The 12,617-nt window shown below is 45.4% G+C and overlaps 1 protein-coding gene across 4 annotated transcripts in view; it reads right to left on the bottom strand.

Annotated features, from left to right (window-relative positions):
- The window catches only part of MDGA2 (MAM domain containing glycosylphosphatidylinositol anchor 2), a 644,994-nt gene that overhangs the window by 409,197 nt on the left and 223,180 nt on the right, over positions 1–12,617 (bottom strand). For all 4 annotated transcript variants that reach the window (XM_074956572.1, XM_074956573.1, XM_074956574.1 and 1 more), the window contains exon 2: positions 99–238. In XM_074956572.1, coding sequence (XP_074812673.1) covers positions 99–238 — 140 coding nt within the window. The remainder of the gene's footprint in view (positions 1–98; positions 239–12,617) is intronic.

The following is a 12,617-nucleotide window of genomic DNA, read 5'->3' as shown; positions in this document are numbered from 1 at the left end:
TGCAAACAAGATGACCTGACATGGCTACGAGGGCGAACAACAGGAGAGTTATAGCAATACAGCTACAGGATGCGGCTGGGTCGCAGTTTGGGACTCACCTGTGGCCGAGGATGGCCAGTCACCAAGCAGGTGAGCTCCAGAGTCTCCCCCTCGCGGATGGTGTATACCCTCTCCGAGTAGCGCTCCTCCTCGATGTTACACGCCAGGCCTGAGTGCACAATCCGCACTGTGGGTGGGCCTGTCAAACCAGCAGAAAGAGAAACAGGTCAGTAAAATGTTTCCACACAGTGCCTTGCCCCTTGTCCCCACAGGACCAACTGCCAGACATAGCTCCAGCCATGCTCAGCCCAACTCAGTGCCAACAGTGTGAGTTCACGTGAGGGGTAAGGCCCTTCTCCGACGGAAGAATCCAATGCTCTGTTTTCGGATGCAGTTATATCACTACTCACACAGACGTCCTCTAAACACCTTCCCCTCCCCCACTGCTCTACACCTCCATAAAAAGCAGGGCCACAAACAAGGAACCAGAGAACAGCTCCATCTCTGACGTTTGATTTGATTGTTTTTCCCCTTCCATTGCAAGAGACTCCAAAATGACATCCCTGACATAGGCACACAAGAGCTGCAGGGGCATGCAGACCTGCTCTCACAGCCTCACAAACTGGGCTCACCCTTGCCCTGGTGGGGACTCTGCTACAGATGCCAGGACTTCAGCCTCCTGCCCATTCAGCTGTTGAGCTCTCCGATGAGGCTGCCAATATGGGGCACAGTTGGGATAGTGCTTTTTCGGACACCTTTAGCGTAACGACTGGCCTGAAATCACCTGCTTGCTTTGCAAAGGCATGGAACAGTCTGAAGTGTACCAACTTCTGGACTAGCTTAGAACCAGTGCCCAGATTCACTGATGATCCCACTCCCATTTCTGTGACCTATCCAATCTGTGTAGCCTTTTGTCCATATTTTAAGGTAGAGATGGGCACCTGGAACCTGAAAACAACAAACTTATGGGAAGTTCAGATCCAAAATCCAGATATTCAATGTTTGGCACAAGCCCATCTCTACTGTGGCTATCTCCCTACCTAGATTAGCATCCACTGGCATGAAAGGCAAACCCAAGGGCAAGTTTTAGTAGGACTGATGCCTTCATTTGATGATACCATTTCTTATTCTTTAGACATGGGGAACCTCAAGAACAGTGGAAGACACAATGTGACTGCTAGCACTGAAAGAGAAAGATATTTAACTGCAAACATATTGCCTGGAAATATGGCACTAACACACAATTATAATGACCCTGCCCAGGGGTCGCCAGCAGGGTTTGAATACAGGAACTTGAGCTCCACAGCACGGCACCCTCCCACGTGAACTGAAAGACGAACTCCATTAGCCGGCGGCAATAGTAGGCTGTGAGGGACAAGTTCAGTGCCATGAACATTGGCTGTAATGTTTATGTATACCCAGCGGTCCCCTAAAGACTCATTTGCACGCTCGTTTATTTTTGTTTTCCTTCCCAAAATCAACTTTCCATTTTTGTTCTTTTTATTATATACCTTTCTAAATGTATTATAACACTTATTAGGTAAATACGAAGCTTTAATCAAACCACTAAAATAAAGTAGTCAGCACAACAGGGTTGATTCTACTCCCATTTAAAGTGAATATTAACATCCGTCAACTTCACTGGGACCAGGAGCAGGACCGGAGTTTCAGTTAGGACAGATTCCATTTTCCTGGTATATTTAACCTGCACTGAGAAAAGCAAAATGTTTCCATATGCCCCACATGTGTAACATGTGGTGCCCATGCTGGAAAATTACAATGGTTGTCGTATTGGATGCACAACTCACAATAATGTTTTAAGAGTCCAGGAGAGAACAACAACGGCTCTACGGGATGTCAGTAATTCCGAGCCATGCAATGCCCCCTCATTCAAATTCCACACGAGCAGATCAATAGGAGGATAAGGTCAAGTACTCATTACGGTGCCCTTGCTGAATGAAATATAAGACGACAATAAACGGCAGAAATGGCAAAAGGTAAATCAGATGTATAAAAAAATAAGTCAGCTTTAAAACTCTCCAGAGCGATGCTATTCGTTAGTAGGAGCAAACGCGACTGTTAACCTGCAGGTGGCCCTTCAATCAGACAGCCTGGCACAAGCCTACAGGACAGCGAAATTAGATCCAGTGGTGAACTCTTGGCCCAAAGGAGCTCAGAGGCATGGGTCTGAGCAGCCCACCGCGTCGATGACCTGGAAGCCTCAGCCCCTGCTTCACTGAACGGAGGCTAAGTAGGCTCTGATACTGCAAAGACGTATGCATATACTTCACTCTACACTGTGAGAACGCCCCTCTTTCGGCACATCAAGGCTCAGTGTTTCTCCCTCTGGCACTGAGGGGGCCTGTGGTAAATCAGTCCCACTCTGGAGGTTTAGTACTGGACATTGGTTTATTTACAGTATTCACAGGGTAGGCCTTGGGGTTGGCCCGAGGGCTTTTTTAAACAGAAACACAAAATATTTAAATTGCCTCACTCCCACTGGAGAACTGCCTCTCCTCACGCCGGCTACCTATCACCAGTCATCCTCTTTCACTCACATTGGGCCCAGCTATGCTGAGAACCAAGGTCCTCTCCCCAGACAGAAACAACACAAGATTTCCCTTATAGGGAAAAACAGCTCTTCACCTAGGAGATGCCTTTTCCCCTTGCAGCACACAACCCTTCTGCAGCTTGCATCTCATGTCTCCTTGTAGCCCGTTCACTGGAGCTGGTTTTTAACGGTCCCAGGCTGCCCTTAATTAGACTCAGGTGTCCACACTTAATGAGAGGTAACCTCTTTCAGTTCACAGGGAAAGGGCTTTAATCATTCTAAGACTAATATACCACCCTCCGAACACCCTTCCAGAACTGCCAGGGCCTGAGTTTAATGGCTGTATGCAGTGTTGTTGTGTGTAGTGTTGTTCCCAGGATATTAGAGAGACAAGCTGTACGCTCAGAAGTTAGTCCAATAAAAGACATTAACTCCCCTACCTTGTCTTTCAGAACTGCCTTTGTCACACCACATAGCTTTATGCACCAAGCATGTCCCTAAATCTTTGCAGATCAGGGTTTTAGCACCTGAGAAGAAATCCAGGATCAAATAATCAATCAGGTGACAACAGTGATTTCTTTTCACATGAAAACAACCAATCTGCACCTGCTCTTGGGTGATCTCAAGTGCACAATTAATAAATGTGGTGCAAGGCTTCTGATATTTTAAATATCTGACCCTGGGAATCCTAAGAAAATGAGTCGATGGCAAAGCTGTTCAGGCAGCACAGATGAACAGGACTAGAATAAGATAGTTAAGGCCAGTACAACTCACTCCCTTTCTCTTAGCTACCCGGAATTGCATCTGTTGCAATCTACTCTATTTAAAACCATTTTCAGTTTGCTTGGCCTATGCCAACCTTTTTGGTAAGTGTTTAAGAAATCTGGCCTTGTTGCTCACCGATCCCAAGGGCGCAGGCTGAATGTTATAGCTTTATTTATAATGGAGTGGATCCCTTTGTTGATCAGGTTTTCACAACTCAAATGATAGAAGGTGAAAATTAGTTTTGAAGGTTTTCCATGTGAGTAACAAGCAGCAACAAGATTCCGGTTAGACCAACTAAAATAAGCGAATAGGCATGAACGCAAACTACTTTCCAGGCACTCTGAGTTCATGTCCTCTGGGATGAATATCACCCATTTTTTTCCTTGGACACTACTGTGACAAAAGAAGCCCCAGTCAAAAAGGATACAACACCCAGGGAAACCAGTTATCTGCTATGTAGAGTGAGTGTGTCAATACACACACGTTATACCCGATACCTTCTAGAGATTAGATAGCAGATATATAAGGAGAGAGAGAGAGAGATTAGTCATCTCTTTCTACTCAGAGTCCTGGGATCTCTCCCAGCATTCCCACCCTCCCAATAGCCAGAGTTGTCTGCATAAAGAGGAATTGGATTATGCCCAACAGGGCCCGTCAGTACACTGTTACTGGGTTGGTTTCTCTGAGACCTTAGGGCAGGGGTAGTCAATTATTTTTTGTCATGGTCCATGTTTCTTGGTCAAGGTATAGTCAAGGTCCAGACTCCAGACAAATTTTAAAAAACCCAACAACAATAATGGTAATAAAAAAAAGTAAATACAAAGATTTTGGGGTCCATTCAAAAGCATCTGCCGGTCCACCTATAGACTCCCCCTGGCCTAAGGTGATGTTTATTGCTTGCAAAAAAAAATTAAACATCTATGTCATTTTCCCATGCTCACACTGAGGGCTGGTCTACATGGGAAGCTGATGTGCAGCGAGCTAGGGTGTGAATTTACAGCTCACTGCCTACTCCGGACCAACTCGCTGTGCGGACACTTTTGCTGTGCACTGAAAATGCTTTTATGTGCACTGCACTTTGGAAGCATATGAAGTTAAACCACCTGAGGGTGCGTTCTTAGGCTGCGTCTGCACTGCAAGCTGGGGGTGCGATTCCCCTGCTCGCATACACGTACTCGTGCCAGTGCCATCCAGTTAGTGCAAGTATAAATAGCAGCGTAGCCGTGGCAGCATGGGTGGAGGTGTGGCCGCGTCTGTACCCACTGGATTCAGGCGGGTATGTACGCAGCACGGCAGAGCTCTGAGCCCGCTGTCGCTACCCGGGTTCCTGTGGTTACGCTGCTATTTGAACGCACGCTAGCTCCACGGCAGCTGGCGTGAGTGTGGGTGCACGAGCCAGGGAATCACACCCCTAGCTCGGAGCATGGACATAAGCCTGGGTGCGCAGCGAGAACGTGCAGAGGGAGTTAGTTCGGAGAAGCGAGTGTGCTCTAAATTCACACGCTAGCTTGCTGCACACTAACTTCCCCTATACACCAACCCTAAGGTTTAACTTCCCTACTTACTCGTCCCTAAGTAAAACCTTACGCCACCTCACTGACTCCAGCAAGTGACTTGGGGCATCAGGTATCATTCAACACGAGTAAAGGCATCACAATCTAACCCCTAAAGATCACCTTGTCCTCAGCCTTACTAACCTATTAGTCCAAGTAACAATAAAGCCATTTACATGACAGCTCTCCCCACATAAAGGGTCTGGAGTTGTGTGTCTTTAGTAGCTCACTGTAACAAAGGTGTGTGTTTCACGGAAACAAGCCAGGTTCACTAGCTGCTTAAATTTACAGTCACCTCTCTTAAGTCTACTCAGGCTGTTTGTTCAAGCATCCGTGCAGCACGAGACCATTGTGTTAATGGTCCTCATACTGCGAGAGGCTCCAGGAGTGCAGTTCTGGGACCACGCTGTGGCCTTTGTGCAATGGGCCACGCATGAGGCAGTGCAGAGGGTGGGGCCAGCATGTCATAAGCCTTGTGCAGCCTCTGAGGCCTGAGTAGAACAGCAAGCCCTGTACTCCAGGAGTATAGAAACTGCTCCCTTCCTGCTCCCTTGGGGTCCACTGCACCTCAAAGGCAGGGGTGAAAGTAGGTCTAGTGACTTACCAGTACGGGGCTGGGCTGGGGCCAGCTCTGGCCCCCGGAAGCGGCGGGGCCTCGGGTGGAAGGGGCGGGGCTGGGGGAGGTGAGAGCCAGCCCCAGCCCCCCCATACCAGCAAGTGCCTCCTTCCCCCTCCCCGGGGTAACAGCGTCAGCCGGGGGCTCTGGCAGCAGTTTAAAAGGCCCGGGGGGGGTAGCGGCGGCCGGAGCCCTGGGCCTTTTAAATCATCCCCAGAGCCCCGCCGCCGCTTCCCCAGGGCTCCGGGGACGGGGCTCCGGCCTCCACGACCACCCTGGGCCCTTTAAATCGTCCCCAGAGCCTGCCGCCGGAGCCCTGGGGAAGCGGGGGCGGGGCTCCGGGGACGATTTAAAGGGCCCAGAGCTTGGCCGCCGCTACCGCCCGGGGCCCTTTAAATCGCTGCCCCAGCCCTGCCGCTGCTACCCCAAGGCTCCGGCAGCGGGGCTCTGGCAGCAATTTAAAGGGCCAGGGGCTCCAGCCGCTGCTGGTCACCGCAAGCCCTTTAAATTGCGCCTGAGGAAACCGATCCACCCCGGTACGGCGCACTGGCTCTTGCCGATACGCCGTACCGGGGCGTACCAGCTTGCTTTCACTTCTGCTCAAAGGATTCAGATGGGGCAGGCTGCAGGCAAATCCCCACCTCCTCCTAGGTTCTACCCAGTCTCCCCAAAGGTGGGAGGAAGGAATAGGCTGCATCTCACAAAGGTATGTGGTAATGGGCGCACTGGCTTTGCACCTGAGTGCCATGGAGAGGAACTATGCTTCCAGAGGCTGAGTACCCCCCTTGGCTAGGGCTCCCCTGAGCAGGGCAGTTCTGCATTGTCCCTAATTATGCCTAGATGAGCCATGCCTCCTCTTTGCATAAATTACATTCTTCCCATTTATCTGAGCTGCTTCTCTGACTTTATCTGCAAAGCAATGGCACCTGCCAGCACTATCGAACCTGGATGGAATGCACTTGGAAGAAACTGGATCCCAAAGTAGGTAGTCTGACACGGGAGCCTTGTGTCAGAGACACAGAGGACACAAGGAGAGGGCTGAGCTGCTTTGAACCCAGAACCTTAGGAGCCAATGGGAAAGCCACCTGCTCAAGAGGGTGCTTTACAGCTACAAAAATTAAGTAATACACTCATGACTGGAAAATGATAGGAGGGCCAACCTCTACTGGCTATGGAGCAAGCTGTTTGCTCACTTATATTCCTAAAACTTTATCTAACTTAACATTCAATGAAAATATCTCAGAGAGAAAAATAATTAATTTGCTGAACACAGGCATCAAAAATACTCATGTGGGTCTAGTTCGATAGTAGTGATGTACCTGAACCTTACACCCAGATGCAATACCCTCAGATGTTGGGCTTGCATCCAGAACCAGAGCCCAAGGGTAACTTCTAGTTCTAACCTTTAACCATTTTCTCCCTAAACCTCCTCTAAATAAGCCTCCAGTTCTCTAGGAAGTAGGACCTTTGGTCCTCTTTAAGCTAAAAATGATTGCCATTTGACCAGCAGAGGGTGCTAACAGATTATGATGGCTCACAACCACCTTATTGAGCGCATGACTTTAGGAATCTGAAGGTATGTTTACACTGCAGCTGGGAGCATGCCTCCTCGCCTGGGTAGAGAGACTCCTGCTAGCTCAGCTCGAGCTAGTAATAGCAGTGTGGATGTTGCAAAACTGCTGGTGGTTCAGGCTAGTCACCTGAGTCCAAACCATCCCGATCCCCTGGGTCTGACCTCCGGAGTGCTAGCCAGGGGCTCAGCTGGTGCAGCAACATCCAGACTGCTATATTTAGCCTGCTACCTTGAGCCCAACTAAGGTGAATTTGTCTACCTGGGCTAGGAGGCTCACTCCATCTGCAGGGTAGACATATCCTGAATGGCTGGGGCTAGAGTTTCCTGAACACGTGCACGCCCTGGTGCACCCACATGGCTTGGGACATATTTTGCAACATCACTTTCCCTCATATCCAATCACCAATGAAACATCAGGGAGAGAAAAGACATTAGGCTCCCCTTCTAACATTGTATTTCTTTGTTCATTACATATTTTGATCACACTGATTTTAAAGCATGGCAGGCATTAGGAAGTGTTTAGATCCTAAATTTTGTAGCTGCTGTCAGGACCATGGCAGCTCACTGTGAAGTGACTCCACATCTGTATACAGAGCCTTTGAAATTGACACATGAGTAGATGCTGCTGGCTGGCTTTGAAGATGGAAGCGATGTTTGCAAAGGAACCTGGCTGGAGCTTTTTGAACTAAGCCTTATTTTTTAAAGCTGCCATTTCCTCAGCTTTGTAATGGATACGTTCAGTTTACAAACAGCAGCTACGTTCTGTCATCTCTCAAGAGTTCCAGCAGGTCCGCTCTCCCTGCCACCCTTTCAAAGACAGAAAATATATCAGGATGTAAAGTTGTTTTCTACTCTGCACTTTTCTGGGTTACTTTTCAAAGCCTGGCACGCACAATTATTTGAGTTATACACAAAAATACCTTATATGCAGGCACGAATCTGGTTTCTGGGCAGAAATAACTTGGTCGTTCCTGTTAGTTTCAATTCTGAATTGGATGGCACATCCTTACCTATAGCATAATTCTTCTCTTTGGGCATCTAGTGTTCCCTTTGCAGTCACAGTGGAAGGCTAGGTGTTCAAGTCATGAAGGACTTAAGAGCTGGCTGAAGAGCTCGCTGGACTGTTACTGTTGATTTTTTATAAGCCTGGAAGCACTAAGTTCCAGAAGACTGGAAGAAAGTGAATGTTGTGCCGATATTTAAGAAGGTTAAATGGGATGACCCTGATAATTATAGGTCTGTCAGCCTGACATTGATCCCAGGCAAGATAATAGAGAGGCTGACACGGGACGCAGTTAATAAAGAATTAAAGGACGGTAATTAAGCAATACCAATCAACATGGGTTTATAGAAAATAGAGCCTCTCAAATAACTTGATATCTTTTTTGATGAGATTACAAGTTCAACTGGTAAAGGTAATAGTATTAATGTAATATACTTAGACTTCTGTAAGGTGCTTGACTTGGTAGCACACGACATTTTGATTAAAAACGAATGTAAAATTAACATGGCACAAAGTAAACAGATTAAAAACTGGCTGGCTGACAGGTCTCAAAGTGTAATTGTACATGGGGAAAGATCAACAAGCAAGTGTGTTTGGGGAGTGGGGTCCCCCACAGGAATTAGTTCTTGGCCTTATAATATTTGACATTTTTATCAATGACCTGGAAGGTGAGACTTCATTACAGTTGGTAAGTATCTACATAGAGAAGTTTCAGAGTAGCAGCCGTGTTAGTCTGTATTCGCAAAAAGAAAAGGAGTACTTGTGGCACCTTAGAGACTAACCTTGCTTAGTCTCTAAGGTGCCACAAGTACGCCTTTTCTTTTTACATGGAGAAGAAATTTTTGAAAATGGGCTGTTGAATCTAGCAGAGAAAGGTCTAACACAATCCAATGACTGAAAGTTGAAGCTCACACATTCAGACTGGAAATGAGGTGTACACTTTTAACAGAGAGGGTAATTAGCTATTGTAACAACTTACCAAGGGTCGTGGTGGATTCTTTTAAAATCAAGATGGGATGATTTTCTCACAGATGTGCTTTAGGAACTATTTGGGTGGAGTTCAGACTAGATGATCATAATGGTCCCTTCTGGTCTTGGAAGCGATGAATCTATGACTGGCCCCTTAGACGCTGATTGAGCAAAGTACTTAAGCATGGGAGTAGGACCATTCCCATGCTTAAAGTCAGGTATGTCTTACACTTTGATCGTAAACTCCTTGGGGAGCAGGGACAGTCATTTTGGTCTGTCGTGCACACTGCCTAGCTCCTGGGCTCCTATCCACTCCCAGAATACAAATAATAAATAATAAATTAAGTACCTGGCAGAATCAGAGCCTGAGTGCAGCAAGGTAAGAAAAGGGTCAGCAGTTTGTTTTTTTTTAATATGCTTCAGAAGTATTTTGTAGATTTAATAAAAAATAATGATTGAGACCCTGATTTTGCTTATTTTCTGTCAATCTTGTCTATTAAATCAATATGTACCATATTTTCTCTCTCTCTCTATAAATGTAAAGTAATGCACATTGGAAAAAATAACCCCAACTATGCATACAATATGATGGGGGCTAATTTAGCTACAACTAATCAGGAGAAAGATCTTGGAGTCATCGTGGATAGTTCTCTGAAGATGTCCATGCAGTGCGCAGCGGCAGTCAAAAAAGCGAACAGCATGTTAGGAATTATTAAAAAAGGGAAAGAGAATAAGATGGAGAATATCTTATTGCCCTTATATAAATCCATGGTATGCCCACATCTTGAATACTGCGTACAGATGTGGTCCCCTCATCTCAAAAAAGATATACTGGCATTAGAAAATGTTCAGAAAAGGGCAACTAAACTGATTCGGGGTTTGGAACGGGTCCCATAGGAGGAGAGATTAAAGAGACTAGGACTTTTCAGCTTCGAAAAGAGGAGACTAAGGGGGGAGATGATAGAGGTCTATAAAATCATGAGTGGTGTGGAGAAAGTGAATAAGGAAAAGTTATTTACTTGTTCCCATAATATAAGAACTAGGGGCCACCAGATGAAATTAATGGGCAGCAGGTTTAAAACAAATAAAAGGAAGTTCACAGTCAACCTGTGGAACTCCTTGCCTGAGGAGGTTGTGAAGGCTAGGACTATAGCAGGGTTTAAAAGAGAACTGGATAAATTCATGGAGGTTAAGTCCATTAATGGCTATTAGCCAGGATGGGTAAGGAATGGTGTCCCTAGCCTCTGTCTGTCAGAGGGTGTAGATGGATGGCAGGAGAGAGATCACTTGATCATTACCTGTTAGGTTCACTCCCTCTGGGGCACCTGGCACTGGCCACTGTTGGCAGACAGGATACTGGGCTGGATGGACCTTTGGTCTGACCCAGTCTGGCCATTCTTCTGTTCTCTGCTCTAGCATATCAGAAGCATTGCCAGCCCCAGGAGTTCCAAAATCAGGAGGTCAGATTCCCAAAAACCATGAGATTTTTTTAAACAGTGCATTTTGGATTCTTTAATTGGCTTTGGATTTCTGAGCCGACGGGGTACACTTGGGTTCCCAGCTCCTTTCTGAAACTCTGAAGGCTACATCCTTACTTTAAAAAAAAAAAGTAGGGGGAAATCTGATATGGTCCCATAATCCAGGGATTTCAAAAGCTGACGCTTTAGATAACGCAAATACCACAAGACTCCCAATAAAACGGTGAGAGCTGGCAACACTCTATCAGAAATGGAACCTTTTAAATTCAGATTATCTTCAAGTGCCCTGAACTTTAGTGTCAATACATTTTCATACAACAACCGCCACCCGGTCTCGAAAAGCAACACATATGGGCAAACATTACCCATGATGCGCAATTACGGCAAAAGTGCACAGTCCTGTAAGTAAAGATCAAATAAACAAACACCAAAATATCTTTTTCCTTTTTATATTTTTACTTTTTATGGTTCATAAGATATTACATAATTATGAAATGTCACCCCTTTCTCAACTATAGGAATATTCATTACAGCTCTTTCTGAAATATGCCTCCCAGGATTAAATGCCAGATGAGACATTATAGTAATATACTACTTGGCATTTATTTTGTCTGGTGGCATTTTTGAAGAACTTGTCTTGTTATTATACACAGTAAATATTGCATGAAAGAATCCATTACACTTCTATACCCCTCAATATATGCACCTAATGCAACGAAAGCAAGTGTGGGGTCAGAAATGAAAAATAAATAAAATAAAAATACATATTACAAATCACTCAGAGTGGTACCAAGATATTCCTTGTTTTCAAATGGAAGATGTGGCCATTCTAACCTATCTCCACATCTTTATATTAGCTGTATCCACCTCACGGGCTGCTCTCTGCCAGCAACCTCAATTAATCACAAAAAAACTAGTGTGGCAATTTGTTTACTAGGTGCAACCGTTGTCCAGTGAAAATGTATCTTAAATTTTCTGTCAGGGGAATACTAGAAAGGCCACTGAATCTGAACACGAATGCAGGTAACTGGTCACATTTAAGGAAAGCAGGACAAAGGATTAAACTGATGCGGGGATGAGCAGTGCCCAAGAGAAGCATGCAGGTTAAAGTTTATTTTGTCATTTCACTGTGGGAACAAGGTACCATGCCCCTACAGGGAACGCAGCATCTGTGTTTACAGACTATAGCCGGCCTAAATAATACCAAAGGATTTTTATAAAAATGAGAAAGTTTGGTCCTGTAGGATTTATGGCAGTGCTTTTCAACCTTTTTTCATTTCTGGACCCCTAAAAAATTTTGAATGGGGGTGCGGACCCCTTTGGAAATCTTAAACATAGTCCGTGGACCCCCCAGGGGTCTGCTGACCATAGGTTGAAAACCACTGTTCTATGGTAACAACAACCTTTCCCGAATCTCTTCGACATAGTCTATGGACCCGCAGGGGTCTGTGGGCCACAGGTTGAAAACCACTGATTTATGGAATGAGTGTCAGTCACAGGAGTTGTGTTAAGTAAGTTTCTAGCCTTGGTGGTTGGAGAGAAAATGAGAATGAGACGAGAAAATGAAAATGTGACCCCTGTGCACCCCAAAGGCTCAAAAACCAGAAGACAAATAAAATCTAAAATTTATTATTTTTTTAAATAGGGCCTCATTTTTCTATTTTAACATTTGGTGTTGGAGATACTTCTGTTTGAATGGGACTGCGTCAAAAAAAAAAAAAAAAAAAAAAAAGAGCAAACCACAGCAGGTCATTTGGGTTTTGAATAGAGTGGTCAAACATTTTGAAGCTTTGAGAAAGATCTAAAAATTATTGGTCATAGATAGCTTTCTCGTGGAACCAGTTCCATTAATACGTGTTTGAATTGAAAGATTAGGAGGGATGCAGAATTCTGAAAGACAGTCTTGTCTACCTCATCTTGCACTCATGGAGACAAAATGAAAGTGCCCAATTCATGTCTGTTTTGCATCCTACTGCCAATGAAGTCTGCTTGATTTTGTCTTTGTCTTCAATGAAAACAGGATTAGGTCCAAAATGTAAAACACGTATTCTTACCTATATAAATGCCCAA

The sequence above is a fragment of the Natator depressus genome, chromosome 6 (assembly GCF_965152275.1).
Source record: "Natator depressus isolate rNatDep1 chromosome 6, rNatDep2.hap1, whole genome shotgun sequence".
Taxonomy (NCBI): Eukaryota; Metazoa; Chordata; order Testudines; family Cheloniidae; genus Natator; species Natator depressus.
The sequence above is the reverse complement of the archived record's forward strand: the minus strand, read 5'-3'. Positions and strand labels throughout refer to the sequence as shown.